General features: G+C 44.4%; 1 protein-coding gene across 1 annotated transcript in view; it reads right to left on the bottom strand.

The window, feature by feature from the left end:
- Positions 1 to 21,440, bottom strand: part of alpk1 (alpha-kinase 1) — a 75,178-nt gene extending 53,738 nt beyond the window's left edge. The window contains exons 1-2 of the mRNA XM_078412507.1: positions 21,332 to 21,440; positions 11,594 to 11,748 (exon numbers count right to left, since the gene is read on the bottom strand). Coding sequence (XP_078268633.1) covers positions 11,594 to 11,748; positions 21,332 to 21,440 — 264 coding nt within the window. The remainder of the gene's footprint in view (positions 1 to 11,593; positions 11,749 to 21,331) is intronic.
- Between the last annotated feature and the right edge of the window lie 1,518 nt (positions 21,441 to 22,958).

Below are 22,958 nucleotides of genomic sequence, written 5' to 3'. Positions count from 1 at the left end.
CCTGTATTCCGCCATTCCCTGCACATCCATGTGAAGCAGAGGAGGTTTGAGGGGAGACTTAATTAAACTGTATAAAATTATGAAGGGAAAGTAAATAGTTCCTTTTTCCCCCTGAGCAGAGCAGCCCAAAGTCTATGAGACACAGAATTTTATTTAGGATAATTGGGAATGTGGATAACTGGAATTCACTCCCTGACCATATGATAGAGGCAGAAGCACTCTTGGGATGTAAATAGTGCCTGCATTTTCAATTAACAAACATGGTAACAACTAGGAAAACAAATTGGTCAGCATGAACAAGTTGGGTCGAAAGGCCTGTTTCTGTCGCTAAATAAAACTGCAGGTGTCGGAAGCTGAAATGAAAACAGAATGCCGGAAGAGCTCAGCCAGTCAAACGGCATGTGTGGAAAGAGAAACCAGTGGATGTTCTGGGTCAGCTCAAAGCTCAGGAAGATTCTGAGGAACAATGTTTGCTTTCTCTTCTCACCATCACTGACTGCCTGAGTTCTCTTTCCTTCCCTTACTTGACTTCTCTCCATTAAAATTCCATGAATTCCCACGACTATCTTGGCTATACCTCTTCCCTCGCAACTTCCTTGAAGGATTTAATTCTATTTCCCCCGATTTCTTTGTTTCTAATGACAGGAATTTCTAGTTAGTTGATTTAGTTTATTGTCATGTATACCGAGGTGCAGTGAAAAGGTTTTGTTGCGTGCTAACCAGTCAGTGGAAAGATTATACATGATTACAATCCCGGACATCCACACTGCACAGATACACGATGAGGGGAATAACGTTGACTGCAAGGTGACGTCCAGTAAAGTCCGAGTAAAGATGGTTCGAAGGTCTTCAATGAGGTAGGTAGCAACTCAGGATGGCTCTCTAGTTATTGATAGGATGGTTCAGTTGCCTGATAAAAGCTGCGAAGAAACTGTCCCTGAATCTGATGGTGTGCATTTTCACACTTCTATACTTCTTGACTCATGGGAGCGGGGAGGAGCGGAGAAGATCAATATAACATTGCTTCTGAGATATCTTCCTTTCCCTTTAACCATGACTTCCCTTCCAAGGTTCTTAACCACATCCCACTTCTACTCTCATTGCCTCTCCTCCCATCTTCCACTCCATCAGCCTATCATTTTCCACCCTCTCTGTAATTTCCACCACCAGGTGCCATCACCCCACACATCTTCCTCTCCTCTCTCAACATTTAGAAGAAAGTCGACCCAAAATGCTGGAGTAACTCAGCGGGAGAAAAGGAATAGATGACGTTTTGGATCGAGACACTCCTTCAGATCTGAAGAAAGGGTGTCAACCCGAAACTTCACCTATTCATTTTCTCCAGAGATGCTGCCTGGCCCGCCGAGTTACTTCAGATTTTTGTGTGTATCTTTGGTGTAAACCTGCATCTGCAGTTCCTTCCTACACATTTAGAAGAAAGTGTTCCCTTTGAAAATTATTGGTTTGCTTTTCCATTTCTATCAATCCCTTTCCGTTGCACTTTCCCTTTGCAATATCAATTCCTTCACCTCTTTCTGTCCCAGCACCAAAGATATTGTTGACTCCACCAACAAAAGAGCTTTGAATCTGCAGGGAAAGTAGCTCTCGAAGAGGGCGAAAATATCCAAGTGGCTCTATTAATCATAATCATAATAGTACTTCATTAGCCAAGTATGTTTTGCAACTTGTGAGGAATTTGATTTGCCATACAGTCATACCAATAAAGAGCAACAAGACACCCAAATAAATTTTTACCATGAACATCCACCACAGCGACTCCCCCACATTCCTCACTGTGATGGAAGGCATAAAAAAGTTAAATCCTCTTCCCTTCTTTGTCCTCCCGCGGTCGGGCACTCGAACCGTCCGTTGTCGGGGTGATCTTGGCTCCCGCAGCCGGGGGTCGAGACCTCCGCGTCGGGGCGATCAAGCTCCGGCATCGGGGGGTTCTCAGCTCCCGAGTCGATCGGACTCCCGAGTCGGGGCTGGTTGATCGTCCTGCGGCTTCAAGCTTCCCGACATCGGTCTCTACCCGAGACTGTGAGCTCCTCAATGTTAAAATCCGCAGGACGCGGTTGGAGGGTCGATCCCAGGCAAGGGATCTCAGGCTGCGATGGTAAGTCCATGGCTCCGCGGTGGGGCTCAAAGTGAGCCTGGAGCAAGGCCGCCAGCTCCATGATGTTAGGCCGCAGAGCGACCGGAGATACGATCCAGAAAAAAAATCACATCTCTGACAAGGTAAGAGATTGAAAAAAGGTTTTCCCCCAACCCCCTCCCCCACGCCAACCCCCTACATAAAACAAACCAGAGAACATTAACACATACTTTTTGAAACACACTAAAAATAACAAAAAAGACGAAAAGACAGGCAGACCGGAGGCTGCTATCGCTGACGGCGCCACCCGGTGGAATTTGCACTTACACTAATTAGACATTTTTCCCTGTCAACTATTCATTGCTGCAGCAAGGACAAACTTGCTGAATTACTTTCTGAAGTGTTTGCAAAAGTTTCCATCTGTTTGCGTCGCCGCAAAGTAAAACAAGTCGTCCAGCGGCGGATGAAGGTTAGCATTGTTTGCAACCTCGTGATGTCAACCTCGTGATGACACCTCCTGGTGTCAAGTTAGGAAAAGGAGACATACAACAAGATCTGGGTGTCCTAGTGCATCAGTCACTGAAAGGAAGCATGCAGGTACAGCAGGCAGTGAAGAAAGCCAATGGAATGTTGGCCTTCATAACAAGAGGAGTTGAGTATAGGAGCAAAGAGGTCCTTCTGCAGTTGTATAGGGCCCGAGTGAGACCGCACCTGGAGTACTGTGTGCAGTTTTGGTCTCCAAATTTGAGGAAGGATATTCTTGCTATTGAGGGCGTGCAGCGTAAGTTTACTAGGTTAATTCCCTGTCATATGTTGAAAGACTGGAGCGGCTAGACTTGTATACACTGGAATTTAGAAGGATGAGAGGGGATCTTATCGAAACATATAAGATTATTAAGGGGTTGGACACGTTAGAGGCAGGAAACTGTTCCCAATGTTGGGGGAGTCCAGAACCAGGGGCCACAGTTTAAGAATAAGGGGTAGGCCATTTAGAACGGAGATGAGGAAAAACTTTTTCAGTCAGAGAGTTGTAAATCTGTGGAATTCTCTGCCTCAGAAGGCAGTGGAGGCCAATTCTCTGAATGCATTCAAGAGAGAGCTAGATAGAACTCTTAAGGATAGCGGAGTCAGGGGGTATGGGGGGAAGGCAGGAACGGGGTACTGATTGAGAATGATCAGCCATGATCACATTGAATGGCGGTGCTGGCTCAAAGGGCTGAATGGCCTACTCCTGCACCTATTGTCTATTGAGATCATGAGGAGAGGCAGAGATTAATGAACACTTCCTCAGCAAACATTTCCATTTCAAACACAGCAGCTCGCCAAATTAGGAAAGGGAAAATGAATCCTTTAAATGCAACTTGTAGCTACCAAAATCCCGAACAGTTCCTAAATAGAAGGGAAGCGAGCAGCTGGATCACCTGCTACTGAGGGATGTGTAATTTAATTTCTTGTCCTAATGGCTGGAATTTTAGAGAGGGCACATTTTTTTAAAACTTTCTACTGCCTTCCTGAGTTCTCTTCTTTCTTGGGAACATGAATTCCTCAATTACTACATAAGATTTATATCCGGTTTTGCATCCCTGAAAACTCCCTCCCAAATCTCTGCAATTAAGCTTTTCAGATTTTATTGTCAGAGAGTACATGGGGCAATCAAACAGTGAGGCTAGAAATCAGAACCGATTTGTAATTGTTTGTTTATTTCTGGGATATTACCGTTGATTTTTCTGATGTTTACCCCAAGGGAACTATTGACCAGATCTCTACCCGTTTATCTCATGTTATCACAGAGCCATTCATCAAACAACAAGGGAAAAAGCTGGTCCATGCCAACCATGAAGCATCCATTTACACTGACACTATACTAACACTCTACATCCGCATCGACTTGTGTAGGGTGGAACTGCAGATGCTGGTTTAAACCAAAGATAGAGTAACTCAGCGGGACAGGCAGCATCTCTGGAGAGAAGGAATGGGTGATGTTTTGGGTCGAGACTCTTCTTCAGACCTGAAAAACTCTGAAGAAGGGTCTCAACCCAAAATGTCACCCATTCCTTCTCTGCAGAGATGCTGCCTGTCCTGCTGAGTTTCTCCAGCATTTTGTGTCTATCCCCATCAACTCCTCAGACTCTAAAACTCGCGTACACATATTTAACCTACCAACCTGTGCATCCTTGGGTGAAAACTGAAATGTGAGTGATAGATGTGAAGTAAAGGATTGGGATTAGAGCTGGAATCATGAACTAGAACATCATATCCTCTCAAGCATTGGATGATCTGTGCAATACCACAGCATTGGCCATTAGTTTCAGTAGCTCCGAGTTCTATTGAAAGAGCATTGAATATTTCACAATCAAAGGCAGATCTGGGGGCGTTGCTACTCGAAACGAAAGGGTAGGTGTGGTAGACCACGTGGCAGAAGGGTTGTAGCGGTGTGCCGCGGCCTGTAGAGGGAGCCACCGAGCCGGCACCTGCACATCCCCCGAGGATCGGGGAACCGGAGAGGAGGATGAAGGGAGTCAGCAATGGCGGATGCCAGAACAAGGGGCTGGAAAGAGAGTGAACCGGGATCTTAGCTTCCACACCCTCGGGATCGGCTATTGGGGGCGTCCCAGGGGCGCAAAGGCTGAAGGTGGCCGGGCGAGGAGAGGGATGATGGATCGCTGGACGATCTGGATGGAGGCAACGGCTAGAGGCCATGCAGCAGCCTGGGGCTCCACTGGATCGGGTTCTGCTCCAGAACACCAAGCACATGGACCCGACTAGACTTTTAATACGGCATCAAAACCTGGCCACTCTTGCATAATTTAGTTTAGTTTAGTTTTAGTTTATTGTCACGTGTACCGAGGTACAGTGAAAAGCCTTTGTTGCGTGCTAACCAGTCAGCAGAAGGGCAATACATGATTACAATCGAGCCATTCACAGTGTACAGATATATGATAAGGGAATAACGTTTAGCACAAGGTAAAGCCAGCAAAGTCCGATCAAAGATAGTCCGAGAGTCTCAATAGACAATAGGTGCAGGAGGAGGCCATTCGGCCCTTCGAGCCAGCACCGCCATTCAATGTGATCATGGCTGATCATTCTCAATCAGTACCCCGTTCCTGCCTTCTCCCCATACCCCCTGACTCCGCTATCCTTAAGAGCTCTATCCAGCTCTCTCTTGAATACATTCAGAGAATTGGCCTCCACTGCCTTCTGAAGCAGAGAATTCCACAGATTCACAACTCTCTGACTGAAAAAGTTTTTCCTCATCTCAGTTCTAAATGGCCTACCCCTTCTTCTTAAAATGTGGCCCCTTGCTCTGGACTCCCCCAACATTGAGAACATATTTCCTGCCTCTAACATGTCCAACCCCTTAATAATCTTATTAAGATTATTAGGACTATATCTGTGCACTTTGTACTAATCGGGGATTGTGCTTAGCTATAGCAATACTTTACTGAACTGCACACAAAAAAATAATTTCACTGTACATCTGTACATGCGATAATAAAGAACCATAGAACCATTGGTGGCCAGGTGTGGAGCATACAGACCTGGAATCCAGGAGACTAACAAGCTAAGTGACTGGGAGAAGGGCAATTGTGGGGTTGGGAAGTGGGGTATAATTTTTGAGGTCTCATTAATGAGCTTTCACCAATCAAGAAGTTTGGGAGTAGAGAATAAGGGGTCAGAGCCAGAGCTTTAGGGAATTGGGAGCAAAACTGGAGGGCAAGTTAGGTTTGTTTTGATACAAGCAGACAATGAGGTCAGAAATCAGAACCAATCTGTGTTTCCTGGGTAGACACAAAATGCTGGAGTAACTCAGCGGGTCAGGCAGCATTTTGGGAGAGAATAGGTGACGTTTCGGGTCGAGACCCTCCTTCAGACTGAAGAAGGGTCTCGACCCGAAATGTCACCCATTCCTTCTCTCCCGAGATGCTGCCTGACCCGCTGCCTGACCCGCTGAGTTACTCCAGCATTTTGTGTCTACCTTCGATTTTAACCAGCATCTGCAGTTTTTTTCCTACGCAATCTGTATTTCCTTATGTATTTCAGGGATAGATTCGGGCTGTTTTTGTCTTAGACAACAGTGACCAGATCTCCACCAATGTGCCTCATGTTGTCACAGGGCCACTTTTTAAACAGCAAAGGAAACAGTAATTTCTGGAAGTCCACAGGATGGATAGTAAGCATGGGGCTAACCGTGCAGGGTTCCCAACCGAGTATTGCTTTGTGAAGTTGTGGTGGCCTCAGAGTAGCCTGCACTGCTCCATGCCTACACAACGTTGTTAACATGCCCTGCGTGAACTTAAAGACACATTTTACAAGGAATGGTGTCACCTTGTGCATGATTGGTGCAAAAGTCATGCCCAGTGTGATTCACTCTGGATTTGCCCAACTAAATTTCTAGAATGACTCAAAATTACATAGAAATAGTTTTAATTAGTAGTGAGAGAGAAAGAATGAGAGTCACAGAGAGGAGAGTGAGAGAGAATGAATGTTTTATAAAATGGAAACAATTCCTTTAGTTCATTGAATATTTGCCCAACATCAACTACCCATTTAGTGTAAGAAAATAACTGCAGATGCTGGTACAAATCGAAGGTATTTATTCACAAAATTCTGGAGTAACTCAGCAGGTCAGGCAGCATCTCAGGAGAGAAGGAATGGGTGACGTTTCGGGTCGAGACCCTTCTTCAGTCTGAAGAAGGGACTCGACTCGAAACGTCACCCATTCCTTCTCTCCTGAGATGCTGCCTGACCTGCTGAGTTACTCCAGCATTTTGTGAATCAACTACCCATTTACACTATTCACAGATGTTCTACCAATCGGTGGTGGCCAGTGCTATCTTCCTCGCTGTCGTGTGCTGGGGCAGCAGGGCGAAGGTCGCGGATGCCAACAGGATCAACAAACTCATCGGGAAGGCTGGCTCTGTCCTGGGGGCGGAGTTGGATTCATGGGAGGTGGTCTTGGAGGGGAGGATGCTCCTCAAACTGCGGAGCATCTTGGACAATACAGCTCATCCCCTCCATGACACACTGGTCACCCTGAGGAGCTCCTTCAGCAACAGACTGGTTCCACCAAGATGCAGAACAGAATGCCACAGGAGATCATTTTACCTTGTGGTTATCAAACTGGACAACTCCTCCCCCTTCTATCGTGGGGTAGACTGACTTCATTACCCCCCCAAAAAAGAACTTTGGACATCCCCAATCCTTTCCACTCGTCGATTTAATTTCATGGTTCATGGATCTTGTGTGTTTTGACTGTTGGCAGATCTATTTCCCTCCTGGGATTAAAAAAAGTTCAAGTATCATAACCCATTTTATTCTGCTCAATTTTTGGCCAATTCCTCTCAGATTCTACCACTGACAAAGCAAACGGTTTCCACAGTGTAACACACACATCTCAGGCACGACGCACTGATACAACCCACCCATTTTTATTGCATCTTCAACAACGTCCATGCAGTTAACTGGCTATTTCTGTTTGTGAGAGCTGACTGTTTTAAAAAGTAGCTACTGCTGGGACTAGGAAGATGTCTAAACTTCATCAAGTATTTCAATGATGGTAAGATTCTTTGTGACATCCACTCTGATGATATTTGTTATGTAAATACTGGGTTACCACTGCAGCATCCTGGGCGATATCACTGCCTGCTAGTCCAATGGAACAGGGCTGCCTTCCAAATTATTCCCCAGATCCAAAAGGTGTCACTGATGTGATAAGGGTGTAGAGCAATAGAAGGTGGTTACATTTAAGAACGTTACTTCGGAGAGTTTGCCGAATGAGGCTGCACGCAAATTGGGGGGAACCGCACCTCATATTTCGCTTGGGCAACTTACAACCCAGCGCTATGAGCATTCATTTCAAGTAACTCTTGCATTCCCTCCCCTCCACTCTCCTCTCCCCCTCCCCCACCCTAGTCCTCCTCCCAGTTGTACTGTTTGCATCCTTGTATCCCTCTCATTACCACATCTTCCCCGGCCAACAATGGGCCATTATGGACTCCACCCTTCTTTCTTTCAGTCTGAAGAAAGGTTCCGACCCAAAACATCACCTATTCATTTTCTCCAGAGATGCTGCCTGACCCGCTGAGTTACTCCAGGATTTTGTGTCTATTTTTGCTGAATAATACTTATTTTTAGGCCAGTTCCATGATTGCACAGGCCCTCTGTAACAGTCTGGGAATTATATTATTGTTAGCATGCGAATAGGGAACTCTTTCATTATAAAAGCTATCAGAGCAGAACCAGTCTCAATACTCCCCCTTCACCGGGCCTTAGCTCTCATCTTGTAATAATTGTTTTATTTTGGATCATCTTAATATTTTCTTTGAATATCAGAAAAGTTGCAAACTTCCAAGATTTGTAATAAACGATTTAGAACAGTGCACTCCCATTATCCGGTCTCTGTACACTGTGGACGGCTTGCTTGTCACCGTGTATAGTCTTTCTGCTGACCGGATAGCATGCAACATAAAGGTTTTCACTGTACCTGTGACAACTGTATATGTACACGTTTTCACTGTACAAGTGACAATAAACTAACTAAACTACACTGAACACATGAACAGATTCTTCGGCCCACTGTGCCTGTGCGAAGTGTCTGTGCCGACTGTGATGCCAAAATAAACCATTGTGCTTAAACATGCTCCAATATCCTTCCAATACCTCCACCGGGTGGCGCCAGCAAAGTCTGCCTCGCCAACAGTCTGTCTGTCCCTTCCTTCTTTGTTATTTGTTTGTATGAGTTTCATATATGTTTTTAGTGTTCTTCAGCTTGTTTTAAGTGGGGGGTTGGGGCGGGTGGGAGTTGCGGGAATTTTCTTTCCAATCTCTTACCTCGACGGAGATGCGTTTTTTTACCGTGTCGTATCTCCGCCCGCACTGCGGCCTCACATCGAGGAGTTGGCAGCCTTTGCTGGAGACCGACTTCGAGAGCTCCACCGCGGGAGCCTGTGGACTTTACATCAGGGAGCGGGCGATCCCTGTCGGGGATCTACATTGGGGCTCCAACCGCGGGAGCCTGCGGACTTTAACATCCCGGAGCTCGCGGTCTCTGGTTGGAGACTGGAGCTCCCAGCCACAGGAGCTTCGACCGCCGGCTGCGGGAGCTTCGATCGCCCCGACTGTGGATGGTTCCACTGCCCCGACCGTGGGAGAATAAAAGAGGATGAAGATTAGACTTTATTGCCTTCCATCACAGTGAGGAACGTGGGGAATCCGCTGTGGTGGATGTTTATGTTAACTTTTATGTAGTTGTGCGTCTTGTTGCTTTTTCTTTAGTATGGCTGCATGGTCATTCGAATTTCACTGTACCTTAATTGGTACATGTGACAATAAACTGACCTTGAAACATACATGTGCTGATCTAAAAGTCTCTTAAACACCACTGTTGCATCTGCTTTTTCCACCCTCCCAGAAGCACGTTCCTGGGACCGACTATCCTATGATAAAAACGTGCCCTGTGCAACTGCTTAAAACCTTCCCCCTCTGACCTTAAAGCGCTGTCTTCTAGTATTTGTTAATTCCACCCTGAGAAAAAGGTTCTGACTATCTACCCTGTCTATTCCTCTCATCGTTTGCTGAAGTCTGCTGAAGAGTGAGAGAATCCCCAGAGAAATGTAAATGACACAGACGGGGTTTGTGCTAGCAGAGATATCTTGGTGAAGTTTTGTTAAATGGACATGATCTGCCTGAAGAAGGTGTGAATAGAGAGAGAAGAAAGAGAATGGAGGGGAGAGAGAGAGAAAAGAAACACTGGTCTCACCAATTTTCAAATGGACCGTATCTTTGATGTTTGGATGATCACATTCAATGGAGGCAGATTTGCTGGAAACATTATCACTAATTTTACACCACCCTTACCTTTCGGTTACAACAAAGCCAATAGTAGTGATATTGAGCAAACTGTAAAACCAGTGTCCTATCTTATTCTGTGTGTCATCTTCCCAATGAGCTAGATAAAAATTCCACATGATTTTTTTCTTGTCTGAATAAAAGTGGTACAGTCTTAAAAGGTAAAAGAAACATTCCCCACAATTCTGTATCTGTGAACAATCAACATACATTTGATTATTGAAAATTATGCAGTTTAACAACAATTTAAAAGGATTATTTAAAAGAGAGATAATTCTTTGAACTCTGTAGAAGGTTTCCTAACTTTACGACGTTGATTCTCCCAAAATATGTCCACAAAATGCAAATCGTGCCCAGTGCTTTCTTAATGAAACAATTGGTATCTCTGAATCTATATAATATCACAGGGCAAAGTGCCACACTTTCTACTGCTTTTTGCAGGTTGGACATTCTTTCTTTCCACCACTTTCTCATTCAGAAGTGCACAATAGCACAGGAATATAAATTACCAGTGGTGATTAAATAATAGTTCAAAGCCGATCGCAAGGTCTGTGCTGTTTACAAAGTATTTTTTAAGCAGCATGATGAAACATTTCAAGAAGAGACATTAACCTATGGGCTCAAGTATCAGTGAATGGTGCGAACTGGCATGTGGTTGGATTTTAGGCCTGAATAGTGTGTGACCCCATGATTTGCTTTGTTCAGCAATGGCAGCTGCGGTTATCAACAGATGTTTCAGCAATAAATAATTGGTATCATCTCAGAAAAGAGCCGTCTACCTGGGGAGAAGGCATAATACAAAAAACACGGGGTCGCTATTACTGCTGCATTAATCTCTCATATACACAGGTTTCTTGGGGAGTTTACTGCAGGTGTTTCTTCTGTGAGAAAGCCTTCTGATGCAGGCAAACTCTCGAAAGTTATAAAGCTTTTGTGTGGGATAACGAAGGTCAGAGAGAGCTATAAATTCCTGTCTTGGAGGAACAAAAACAGCTTTACTACTTTTACAGACAACCTCCTCCCCTAGTCCTTCAAAAAACAAAATGCACAAAACATGATAGGACTTAAAACACTCCAACATGTTTACTGGAAATTTGTTTTTCTGATTAAACTCAATGTGAACATAAAGAGAGAATATCTGTCTTCAGCTTTACAATAAAGTGTGAAATGAAATGAGCATGGATCTTTTTTTTTGGAGAGAAGCTATTTTAACTTGACAGTCATCAGTACAGAACTAACATAAAAACTTTGAATTGAATTCCTCAGACAGAATGGATTGTTTTTGTTTTGTTTGTTTAAAAAACTGGGGGTGGTGGGTGGGGGGGGTGGGGGGGGGGGAAGAGAAGGTCCATCTTTTATGATGATCCACACACTACAGCTTTCGAAATGTTTGGAATATTGGCTCATCTCCGTTTATGTGAGAGAGGTCACGTTTACTTGGCTAGCAGAATGCGTTTGGTTTTCATTCAGTGCTGCAAGAAAATGACAAAATAATAACTACAAACATCACCCCCTCGTAGAAGATCTTGGTAGCAGTTGTATGCACATCACGATGGTACGCAGTTTAAGTGAGAAACTATTTTGGCTTTCACTTATGTTTTTTTTTTAAAAGGAAATGCTTTTTTTGAGAAACAGGTGCATTATTCATACCAACAGATCGGGCAGCTTCTCGCCGATGATATCTTTCAGGTTTGTTTTGTCTTCTGCGCATACTTCTTGTTTGTATTGCCATCGCTCTGGTACAAAGGGCCACTTCATTTCCTTTGCCTGTTTCAGCAGAGTCCTCAGATCAGCAGAGAGTGAAGCTAGGAAGGTCAGAGTTCGTGTAAGGAAATCTCAGAGAAATAAAAGCCACCTCAATTGCGAATGCTAAGATATGGCATCTGAAGTTGTGAAAGCACGTCCACTTGAGAGTAACTACAAGCTGCTCAATTCTTACAAAAGACTCGTAATGACGGTATGTCTGTCACTGGGTGCTTTTCTCTACCATGCCCTGCAGGTAAACAAACTCAATCAGCTCTTAAAAATGTTTTTAAAGGAAGTAAATCCTTTCAATGACACTCTATGCATGAAGAACCATAGCAGGAATGGAATGAGATGCTCATCAAAACACTTAGTAATGCACACTGTAGCAAAGTGCCTGCAATTTGTTTTAAGCACAATTTTCTGGGGCCATTTTGTGAGCTCTTCTTAGCCGGTGACTCTACTGAAAAAAAGGGGCATTTGTCCCTGAAGTTCCATGGTCTTTTCCCTGATCTCCTATTGAAGTTATGAAGGAGAATGGATTTTTACAGCCATGCTCTTAAGCAATTGATTTGCTTTTGGATATCAGTCAAACTTCAGAAACTATACCTTGCAAGTTAAAGTATATAAATTAGTGCTTGGAATTAAATTTTATCTCATGCCTAAGTTAATCCACCCACAATAACACCCACCTACCTATTCATTTGCTTTTTTTTTTCTTGAATCCTTGTGCTAATGAATAAAGATGGCAAGCTAAATTCTAAATGATGGCAAGATAAGCTTCTTTCATTTTTTTTTAAGGGGAAAAAAAAACTTTGGAGTCACTGAATGACTTCTATAGCTTTGGATGTAAACTTAAGGAGATGGGGGAAGAAAGCCACAAGGCTGATCCCTCCTGTCAGAGAACTGTTCTGAAGAGTGCTTACAGAAATTGGGCTTTTTTCAATCTTTGAAAGAAATTGACAGAGGGGAGACTGCAGAGATATAGAAAGCCAATAAATGACGCCTATTAAATCTGACATAATACATGGAGCTATGTTTTAGCAGCAGAACAGGAAGACAAGCATTCAAACTGGTTAAAGACAAATGAATACCAAGCATTAAAAACTTTTCCTATGCACAAAAGCATATTGATATAATTATGAAGAGGACACATCAGTGTCTCTATTTTCTAAGAACTTAAAAAAGAATTCAGCATGACATTGAATACTCTCACAAACTTCTACAGATGCACTGCAGAAAGTATCCTAACTGGTTGCATCATGACCTGGTGCTGCAACTCTGAGGCAAGGAGCACAAAGATCAAGAATGTTTACATGTCACATGTATCAGGAACAGAACAATGAAATAAGTACTTGCTGCATAGCCAGTAACATGAGGTAACCAAACCGTAATAGGAAAACCCAAAGTACTGTATGTAGTGCAACCAAAACGAAAGGCCATCGTCGATCGTTGCTGATGTGGGGTTAGGGTGGTTCAAGAGCCTGATGGTTGCTGGCAAGAAGCTGTTCTTGAGCCTGGAGGATGCAGAGAGTGGTAGACTTAGCCCATTCCATCATGGGCATAGCTCTCCTCACCATCCAAAGCATCTACTGCCTCAAAAAGGCGGCATCTATCATCAAATATTCCCACCATCTTCTCCCTGGTCTCATTGACCATGAGGTACAGAAGTCTGATGTCCCACACTACCAAGTTCAGGAACAGCTACATTCCTATAATCAACAGGTTCCTGAACTGACCAGTACAAGCCTAATTCTGCCTTGATAGCAGAACACCATCTTTTGCACTTTCATGGACTTGTTTTCTAATTGTTTTTTTTACTCTCTTGTTCCTTTAACTCTCTAGTGGTCTTTGTATAATTTATGTGTAATTTATATATAATTTGTGTTTTTTATGTGTTGTCTGGGACGATATGCTTGGGATTTTTGCTGCAAGCAAGATTTTCTTTGTACCAGTACCTTCCTATACTTGTGCATATGACAATGTACTCAACTTGACTTGATTTTAATTTTTATACCTGGACAATAATGGGCAATTTAAAGGCAATTACTCATTTGCAGTATTTTATGACTCTTCTTTCCCGGTAGAATGTCAATATGCCATCTGTTATAATGTTACCTTGTTCTTCATCCAACATTCGATGTTATATGTTACCCCTGATGAGTAAGACATCTCGTTTGAATGCAGATAGGTTTCTGCAGTTTAATGGATTGGTGAAGATTAGTGGACACAAATATGTTGAAAGATTGGAGCGACTAGGCTTGTATACACTGGAATTTAGAAGGATGAGAGGAGATCTTATCGAAACGTATAAGATTATTAAGGGGTTGGACACGTTAGAGGCAGGAAACATGTTCCCAATGTTGGGGGAGTCCAGAACAAGGGGCCACAGTTTAAGAATAAGGGGTAGGCCATTTAGAACTGAGATGAGAAAAAACTTTTTCAGTCAGAGAGTTGTGAATCTGTGGAATTCTCTGCCTCAGAAGGCAGTGGAGGCCAATTCTCTGAATGCATTCAAGATAGAGCGAGATAGAGCTCTCTAGATAGAGAGGATAACGTAGTCAGGGGGTATGGGGAGAAGGCAGGAACGGGGTACTGATTGAGAATGATCAGCCATGATCACATTGAATGGCGGTGCTGGCTCGAAGGGTCGAATGGCCTCCTCCTGCACCTATTGTCTATTGTCTATTGTCTATAAACAATGCAAAGGTAAAGGTCGACAGTATATTTTGTTAGTCTTCTTTTCGCAGACAGAAATGTGCCTCTGGAATAGATATTTATTTGATACGATGGGTAATTAGTTTCTGCACACCTTTGTGGGACCAATCCCAGATTAGCACAGAGTTGGCATCATACAGAAAGAGTAATCTGTTCACAGTGAATGTATAATGTAGTATTGCCTGTGTATTGTACTCTCAGATAATTCCATTATCTTCAACATTTCACGAGAGAAAACAGCGTGCTATCAGTATATTGTGTGTTTAGAGCAAGTCAATAAAGATTCATTTCTATCCCCAAATGCCCTTCTAAAACATTAATTCAAGTAGAGTTTCTGGGTTGGCTGAGGTAAGGAAATGAGTCCTAAAGGAATTTCCTTTTGGGTTTCCTTTTGCTCGTTCTGTTTTCTACCCTGATCCAAAAGGGGTCCACTGATCTCCTGCAAAGGACCACTACAACCTACATGGAATTTCACGAGAATGCACATTTATTAATATGTGCAGAAATCGGGAGTAGGATATTCACATTTGGGACTGTAGAATGGATGAGCTAGAATAACATGAATAATCTTTTCCTTTTTATCTATCTTTTGCTATCAGATGACAACCCCAAACATAAGTCTTGGTACCACAGAACAGAACTGGAGGAACATCCAGCACCGAAGCATAAACGTATAATAATCCTCTAGCAAACTAAAAAGGAACAGCATTTGTAGTATTTTAACAGGGGGAAAAAACATGGCATGACAGTAACTACATAGCTATTACATATTTCTGAGTTTTAATTTCTCCATTTTAATTGGTGTTGATAAAAAATAAGACAAGTGTGGCAAAGATTGTTAGAACTGTTATATCTCCCTCATTAAGAATGAATATATTCAGAAATCTACCCTGTTTAAATGCTCGTCACTTCTAGAGAGAGATAGAAAATGGAACTCCAAAGGAGAGATTTTACAAATTCTGGGCGTGTACATCAGGAAATTATAGGTGTTCTGGTTATGATCTTCTATGTATTTAAACTAACAACTAAAAATTCAGGATAAAGATGCTTGTGATTTCCCGGTTTGGTCTCCTCCAATGCTTGCAAATTCTTAAAATGCACCTCTTATTTTAATTAGAAGATAGACACAAAAAGCTGGAGTAACTCAGTGGCACAGGCAGCATCTCTGGAGGGAAGGAATGGGTGACGTTTCGGGTCGAGACCCTTCTTCAGTCACCCATTCCTTCTCTCCAGAGATGCTGCCTGTCCCGCTGAGTTACTCCAGCATTTTGTGTCGATCTTCGGTTTAAACCAGCTTCTGCAGTTCTTTCCTGCACCTTATTTTAATTAGTTTGTTGGCTCACCCCACTGGCCAGAGGGCAAGGTTCCAGAGATCCTTATCCCACTTTCATTTTGGAGGACTGCACCATATCATTGGCGATTATTGGAAGCTCTTCTACTCCTCTAACTGGAACATAATTGATTACGCTCTCTAGAAGATACAATCTAGAGGGTGAAAAGAATGGCCCATCCAGATGAGAAAGTTGAAGCGGCCCCAGCTTAGAGAGTAATAGGATTTCCATGTTTCAGGGAGGCCTTCATTAAGAAACAATACTATATTTGTATGTTGTGATTAACTACCTGCACCTCAGGTCACAGTGAGATTGATAGCAATGTCATGAGTGTTCACAATGTCACGGCAGAATATCTGCAAATACATTGCCATCCATCCTCTTCAGATTGCGATAATTGGCACCCTCTCTAATTTCAGTTAAAAAATACATCAAATGTCAATTTCAAATGCTTCGTTCCTGTATGGAGCGGTGCCGTTTCTGAGCATTTAAAAAAAAAATTAAATGTGGTCTGAATGCTTTGCTAATAATAGTGTCAATGCTAATAGTGTAACATCGGCAGAACCATGTCAGTGAAATAAGATTGGAAAATATTGTTTTTAATCCATTCCTTTTGTACTATCCATCGTTCTTTCTCCCTGATTGTTGGGAGTACTACAGTGTATTTGTCATTATCTAGGCTGGTTCATAAATGATGGCCCTGAACCTGAAGTTTGGCCAAATCCGCAAAGATTGGCAATGTGCAATACTGCGATTGAACACAGACAGGGTTGTCCATGCGTTGACAAGATTTACAAGTCTGAGGGGGATTATTAATCAGAACAGCATCGCATTATAGCTTAGCCATTCTTTGTCATCATCTAGTTAGCACCTGCTTTTATACTAGAAGCCACTGCAGAGTAGGTTGGTAGATTTGTTGCCTCACGGTTCGATCCTGACCTGGGATGCTGTCTGTGCGGAGTTTGCACATTCTCTCGGTCACCTCATGAGTTTTCCCTGAGTGCTCTGTTTCTTCCCACGTCCCAAAGATATGCGTGTTTGTAGATTGATCAGCCTGGGTAAAAATTGCCCCCTATGCAAAAGCTGGAGAGTGGTGAAGGTGTGGAATTCTCTGCCTCAGAAGGCAGTGGAGACCAGTTCGTTGGATGCTTTCAAGAGAGAGCTGGATAGAGCTCTTAAGGATAGCGGAGTGAGGGGGTATGGGGAGAAGGCAGGAACGGGGTACTGATTGAGAGTGATCAGCCATGATCGCATTGAATGGCGGTGCTGGCTCGAAGGGCTGAATGGCCTACTCCTGCACCTATTGTCTATTGTCTATTGTCTAACTAGAGTGTAGGAAAGAACTGCAGATGTTGGTTTAAATCAAAGAAAGACACAAAATGCTGGAGTAACTCAGCGGGTCAGGCAGCATCTCTGGAGAGAACGAATGGGTGATGTTTCGGGTCGAGACCCTTCTTCAGTCTGAGTTACTCCAGCTTTTTGTGTCTACCTAACAGGTGATCGATGGTCAGTGTGGACTGAGTTAGGCTGAAGGGCCTGTTTCCAAGCCTTGTCCATAAAATTAAAACTAAAAAAAACTAAAATACATATTAACACTTTTTATTCTAATTCTAATGAACTGTGTTACTTCTAGATTTGACTTTTCCAGCGCACTCTCACTGGCTTCCCACATCCTATCTTCCATGATCTTGCGATCATCCAAATTCTACTGCTTGTGCCTTAACCTGCACATTAACCCATCATCCTCTTTGACCTTCATTTGACTCATTGTGATATTAATATACTCATTCTCTTTTCAAATTTCTCCATTTGAGAGGTTAAGTAGGCTGGGACTCTACTCCTTGGAGCACAGGAGGATGAGGGGTGATCTTATAGATGATCTTATAGGTGATCTATTCCTTTAATCATGAGAGGAACAGATCGGGTAGATGCACTGAGACTCTTGCCCAGAGTAGGTGAAACAAGGACCTGAGGACCCAGGTGTAAGGTGAAGGGGAAAAGATTTAATAGGAATCTGAGGGGTAACTTAATAGGAATCTGAGGGGTAACACAAAGGGTGGTTGGTGTATGGAACAAGCTGCCAGAGGAGGTAGTTGGGGCTGGGACTATCCCAACGTTTAAGAAACGGTACGGCACGGTACGGTAAGGGCGGCACGGTAGCGCAGCGGTAGAGTTGCTGCTTTACAGCGAATGCAGCGCCGGAGACTCAGGTTCGATCCTGACTACGGGTGCTGCACTGTAAGGAGTTTGTACGTTCTCCCCGTGACCTGCGTGGGTTTTCTCCGAGATCTTCGGTTTCCTCCCACACTCCAAAGACGTACAGGTATGTAGGTTAATTGGCTGGGTAAATGTAAAAATTGTCTCTAGTGGGTGTAGGATAGTGTTAATGTACAGGGATCGCTGGGCGGCACGGACTTGGAGGGCCGAAAAGGCCTGTTTCCGGCTGTATATATATGATATGATATAATGATATGATATGAAACATTTAGACAGGTGTATGGATAGGACAGGTTTGGAGGGATAGGAACCAAACCCAGGCAGGTGGGACTAGTGTGGGACATGTTGGCCGGTGTGAGCAAGTTGGGCCGAAGGGCCTGTTTCCACACTGTATCACTCCACGACTCAATGCCTTCATGATGTTCGCTATCCCTATCTCTTACCTTGAGGGGCACAGGAAGTGGAGCTGCTGCCTCACCGTCTTTACTTTAGACTTTACTTTAGAGATACAGCATGGAAACAGGACCTTTGGCCCACAGAGTCCGCGCCAACCAGCGGTCACCCCGTACACTAACACTATCCTACACACTGGGGACACTTTACAATTTACAGAAGGCAATTAGCCTACAAACGTGCTCGTCTTTGTTGTGTGGGAGGACACCGGTTCGTACGTTCAGAGGGAGAACGTACAAACTCCATACAGGCAGCATCCATTGTCAGGATCTCTATCAAGCCGTAGGCAGCAACTCTATCACTGCGCCATGGAGCTGCCCTTTGGAATCAATCTTTTGAATCAGTCTGTCTCAGGTTGAGACACAAAACGATACAACACTGTATTGGGTCACTGAGTCCATGCTGACCATCAACCACCAAGTTGCACTGTTCCTATTTTAATTTGTAGGTAGCTGAGCTTTTTTACTTGCTAAGTTCTTAACTCTAAAATCCCCCTTCTACCTTCTGCTCTTCCTTAAGATACTGTTTATAGGCTGCCTTTTTCACTCAGTCGTCTTCTCCAATACCTCCATATGTTCCTTGGGTATCACATTTTATCTAAGAGCATGGCTTGGGGTGTTTTGCTTACATTGAAAGCTAATATAAATGAGGTTGCTGCCGTTGGAACTTGCCACACAATGAACTGCTCAGTGTGGTGTCACCCACCACATACTCTGATATTGAGGACATCCTACGATTGTTCCCATTGTTTATACTTTTCTCATCGACAATTTTTCCAAGAGCTATCCACAGATTTTGTTGAGTGCTGGGGTGATGGAAAGTATGCGCAGTTTACAAAGAATACACACAACTGCTCGTTGACCTTCGATGGATTATGTTACTGAAGCACTAGGAACTATTTGCAAGGTGATAAAACAAGTGGCTTGTAACTTCTGCCTTGTTTGCATGTGGACTTCCATTTCAAAACTATGTGCGTGATTGATTTATATTTAAAAAATCAATTACTTGGATTCCAGTCCCTTCACTCGGCTTGTTTTATTACACAAGCATTATCAGGCAGGATTGTTCCTTTCTGGATGATGTGAATATTTAAATACAGCCTGCCTTGTATTGCAAGTGGAGTAAACAGGGCAGGGGGAAAAAGCTGGAAAAAAAAGTGCTGGCTGAACTTCGTACCAAATTGAGACTTTTCATCAAAATGAAGCTGCTTCTGTCAAGGCTGAACTCAGGATATCACACTGTTTACACTGTTAACCCCTTCAACCCTGACTGAAAATGCCATTACTTGCACGGCCTCTGCTCTAGGTACAACATCTTCACCAACACAGCTGGGATTTGTGGAAAGGTGTGATGGATGCACACAGCTGATAGCCCACTGCCATTTGCTGAATGATTATGTCTTTTGCAAAGCAGATGAGCAGATGAGAAATGGCTCCGTGAAAGGTTTTCTCGAACCCACATTCCGCAGTCCTGTTAATGGGCAGCATGGCCAGTGCGGTGTGTGAAAGCTTTTGTTTCCTTTAGGCTGGCAATGCTTAGACAAAATGTGTTGCAGGTTGACATCTTATTAAAGAGACACGTGTACATTGTAAATCTAATGTTTGGAGAAAGCAGTTTAGGAGTAAGCGAGCATACATGTGCTTGCAAAAACCAGAACCAATAGGGTACACGCTGTTTAACACTAGGACGTGTGATCGTGCACTCAGGGCTCATCTTGGCAAAGGTTTGGCGACTGTTCTATTGCAGTAGCCACTCACTCCTTGTGTTTACTGGAGCTTAAAATGAGAACTGACAGCAATTCACAATAACAAAAATGTGCTTCCTTCCCTTCTCTGTGCTTAATCCCATTCATACCCTATAAATACTGTGTAGGAAAGAACTGCAGATGCTGATTTAAACCGAAGATAGACACAAAAAGCTGGAGTAACTCAGCGGGACAGGAGAGAAGGAATGGGTGACATTTCAGGTCGAGACCCTTCTTCAGACTGTTATAATACTGCTACTTCTCAGCTCCTTGTCTGTCAGAAAAACTATGGGGCAGAAAGTAGAGCTTCATGTGTGTGTGGTGCGGACTGTTTGTGGTGGTGGGGGCTGTTTGTGGTGGTGGGGGCTGTTTGTGGTGGTGGGGGCTGTTTGTGGTGGTGGGGGCTGTTTGTGGTGGTGGGGGCTGTTTGTGGTGGTGGGGGCTGTTTGTGGTGGTGGGGGCTGTTTGTGGTGGTGGGGGCTGTTTGTGGTGGTGGGGGCTGTTTGTGGTGGTGGGGGATGTTTGTGGTGGTGGGGGCTGTTTGTGGTGGTGGGGGCTGTTTGTGGTGGTGGGGGCTGTTTGTGGTGGTGGGGGCTGTTTGTGGTGGTGGGGGCTGTTTGTGGTGGTGGGGGCTGTTTGTGGTGGTGGGGGCTGTTTGTGGTGGTGGGGGCTGTTTGTGGTGGTGGGGGCTGTTTGTGGTGGTGGGGGCTGTTTGTGGTGGTGGGGGCTGTTTGTGGTGGTGGGGGCTGTTTGTGGTGGTGGGGGCTGTTTGTGGTGGTGGGGGCTGTTTGTGGTGGTGGGGGGCTGTTTGTGGTGGTGGGGGCTGTTTGTGGTGGTGGGGGCTGTTTGTGGTGGTGGGGGCTGTTTGTGGTGGTGGGGGCTGTTTGTGGTGGGGGGCTGTTTGTGGTGGTGGGGGATGTTTGTGGTGGTGGGGGGCTGTTTGTGGTGGTGGGGGCTGTTTGTGGTGGTGGGGGGCTGTTTGTGGTGGTGGGGGGCTGTTTGTGGTGGTGGGGGGCTGTTTGTGGTGGTGGGGGGCTGTTTGTGGTGGTGGGGGGCTGTTTGTGGTGGTGGGGGCTGTTTGTGGTGGTGGGGGGCTGTTTGTGGTGGTGGGGGCTGTTTGTGGTGGTGGGGGGCTGTTTGTGGTGGTGGGGGCTGTTTGCCCAGCCTCTCCGCATCTCTCACCTTCACACTGCCGGTACTTTGTCTTGTCTTCCTCTGACGGTTCCGATGGGGGTGCACTGAGGGCTTGCTTGCACTCCTGTAGAAGTGCTACCACCTCTTGGTTATTCATGACCACTCACTCGCCCGACTATGAATCGAACTTCCCTGGGTGTGGAGTGATCAATTACCTATGGGAGGACACAAAAGCCAAATAAAAGATCCTTCAGGGGAACTACCTGGTGAACAAAAGGGGAGAAATGATTAACTAAACCGTCATCAATTATCTGTGGGTCTCAAGCCGGGCAAGATAATGCTCCAGTTACATCAAAATACACGCCAGGCTCCGTGCACATTATCTGTCAGCTTCTAAACTCCTGACCGAGCTTGGTGCTGGGACATGAACAGCTGCGGCACTCTTTTCTCACGTACATATAGACACATTGCACCCACTTCCCAGCACCTACACGACTGCTATTTTCTTAAAGATGTATTCAATGATTGACTCTCCAGGGCACAGTGGACATCCATCAAACAGGATTTGTTTCAGCCTTGTACACAGTACTTCAAATGGAAGCCGGGCTGTTTGCCTCAGCTGCTGGTGTCCTGAAATGTACAGATATCCGCATTCCGACGTCGACTTTAAAATAGGCGTGCACCTGCCACCTTGCTTAAAGGACTCAGCTTTGACTTGGTTTTACCTCTGATGCATCTCCCCCCCCCCCGAAATCCTGATAGTCTCAAAGGGAAGGCCAGAAAATCACTGACTCATACAACACTGAAGCAGACTATTTAAAAAAAAGTTTTTGGTTTTTCTTTTCAGAATTAAACTTAACTTTAAAATTAGGCTGGTAATCTGGTGGAGCTGCTGCCTCACGGCACCAGAGACTGGTTCCATCCTGACCTCGGTTGCTGTCTGCGTGGCATTTGCACGTTCTCCTTGTGGCCACGTGGGTTTTCTTTGGGTGCTCCAGTTCACAAGTTCACAAGTTATACAGGTGAGTAGAATTAGGCCATTCGGCCCATCTAGTCAACTCCGCCATTCAATCATGGCTGATCTCTGCCTCCTAATCCCATTTTCCTGCCTTCTCCCCATCACCCTTGACACCCGTTCTAATCAAGAAGATGTCTATCTCTGCCTTAAAAATATCCACCGACTTGGCTTCCACAGCCCTCTGTGGCAATGAGTTCCACAAATTAACTACCATCTGACTAAAGAAATTCCTCCTTATCTTCTTTCTAAAAGAGCGCCCTTTAATTCTGAGGCCATGACCTCTGGTCCGAGACTCTCCCACAAGTGGAAACATCCTTTCCACATCCACTCAATCTATGTCTTTCACTATTCTGTAAGTTTCAATGATGTTCCCCCTTAACCTTCTTAACTCCAGCGTGAAGACCAGTTCTTCCCCCCACATCCCAAAGGTGTGCAGGTTTGTGGGTTAATTGGCCTCTGTAAAAAGAAAACCCAATGTGCAGAGAGTGGATGATAAAGTAGGATACTGTAGAACTACTGTGAAGGGATGATCGATGGTCAGCATGGTCCCGGTGGGCTGAAGGGCCTGTTTCCACGCTGCATCTCCAAACTAAACTAAAACTTTATTCAGAATAAAAAAATATACAAAACAAAAACAAATACAAAATCTCTTAATAC

Source organism: Rhinoraja longicauda, chromosome 1 (genome assembly GCF_053455715.1).
Source record: "Rhinoraja longicauda isolate Sanriku21f chromosome 1, sRhiLon1.1, whole genome shotgun sequence".
NCBI classification, from domain to species: domain Eukaryota; kingdom Metazoa; phylum Chordata; class Chondrichthyes; order Rajiformes; family Arhynchobatidae; genus Rhinoraja; species Rhinoraja longicauda.
This window is presented reverse-complemented; position numbering and strand designations above follow the sequence as displayed.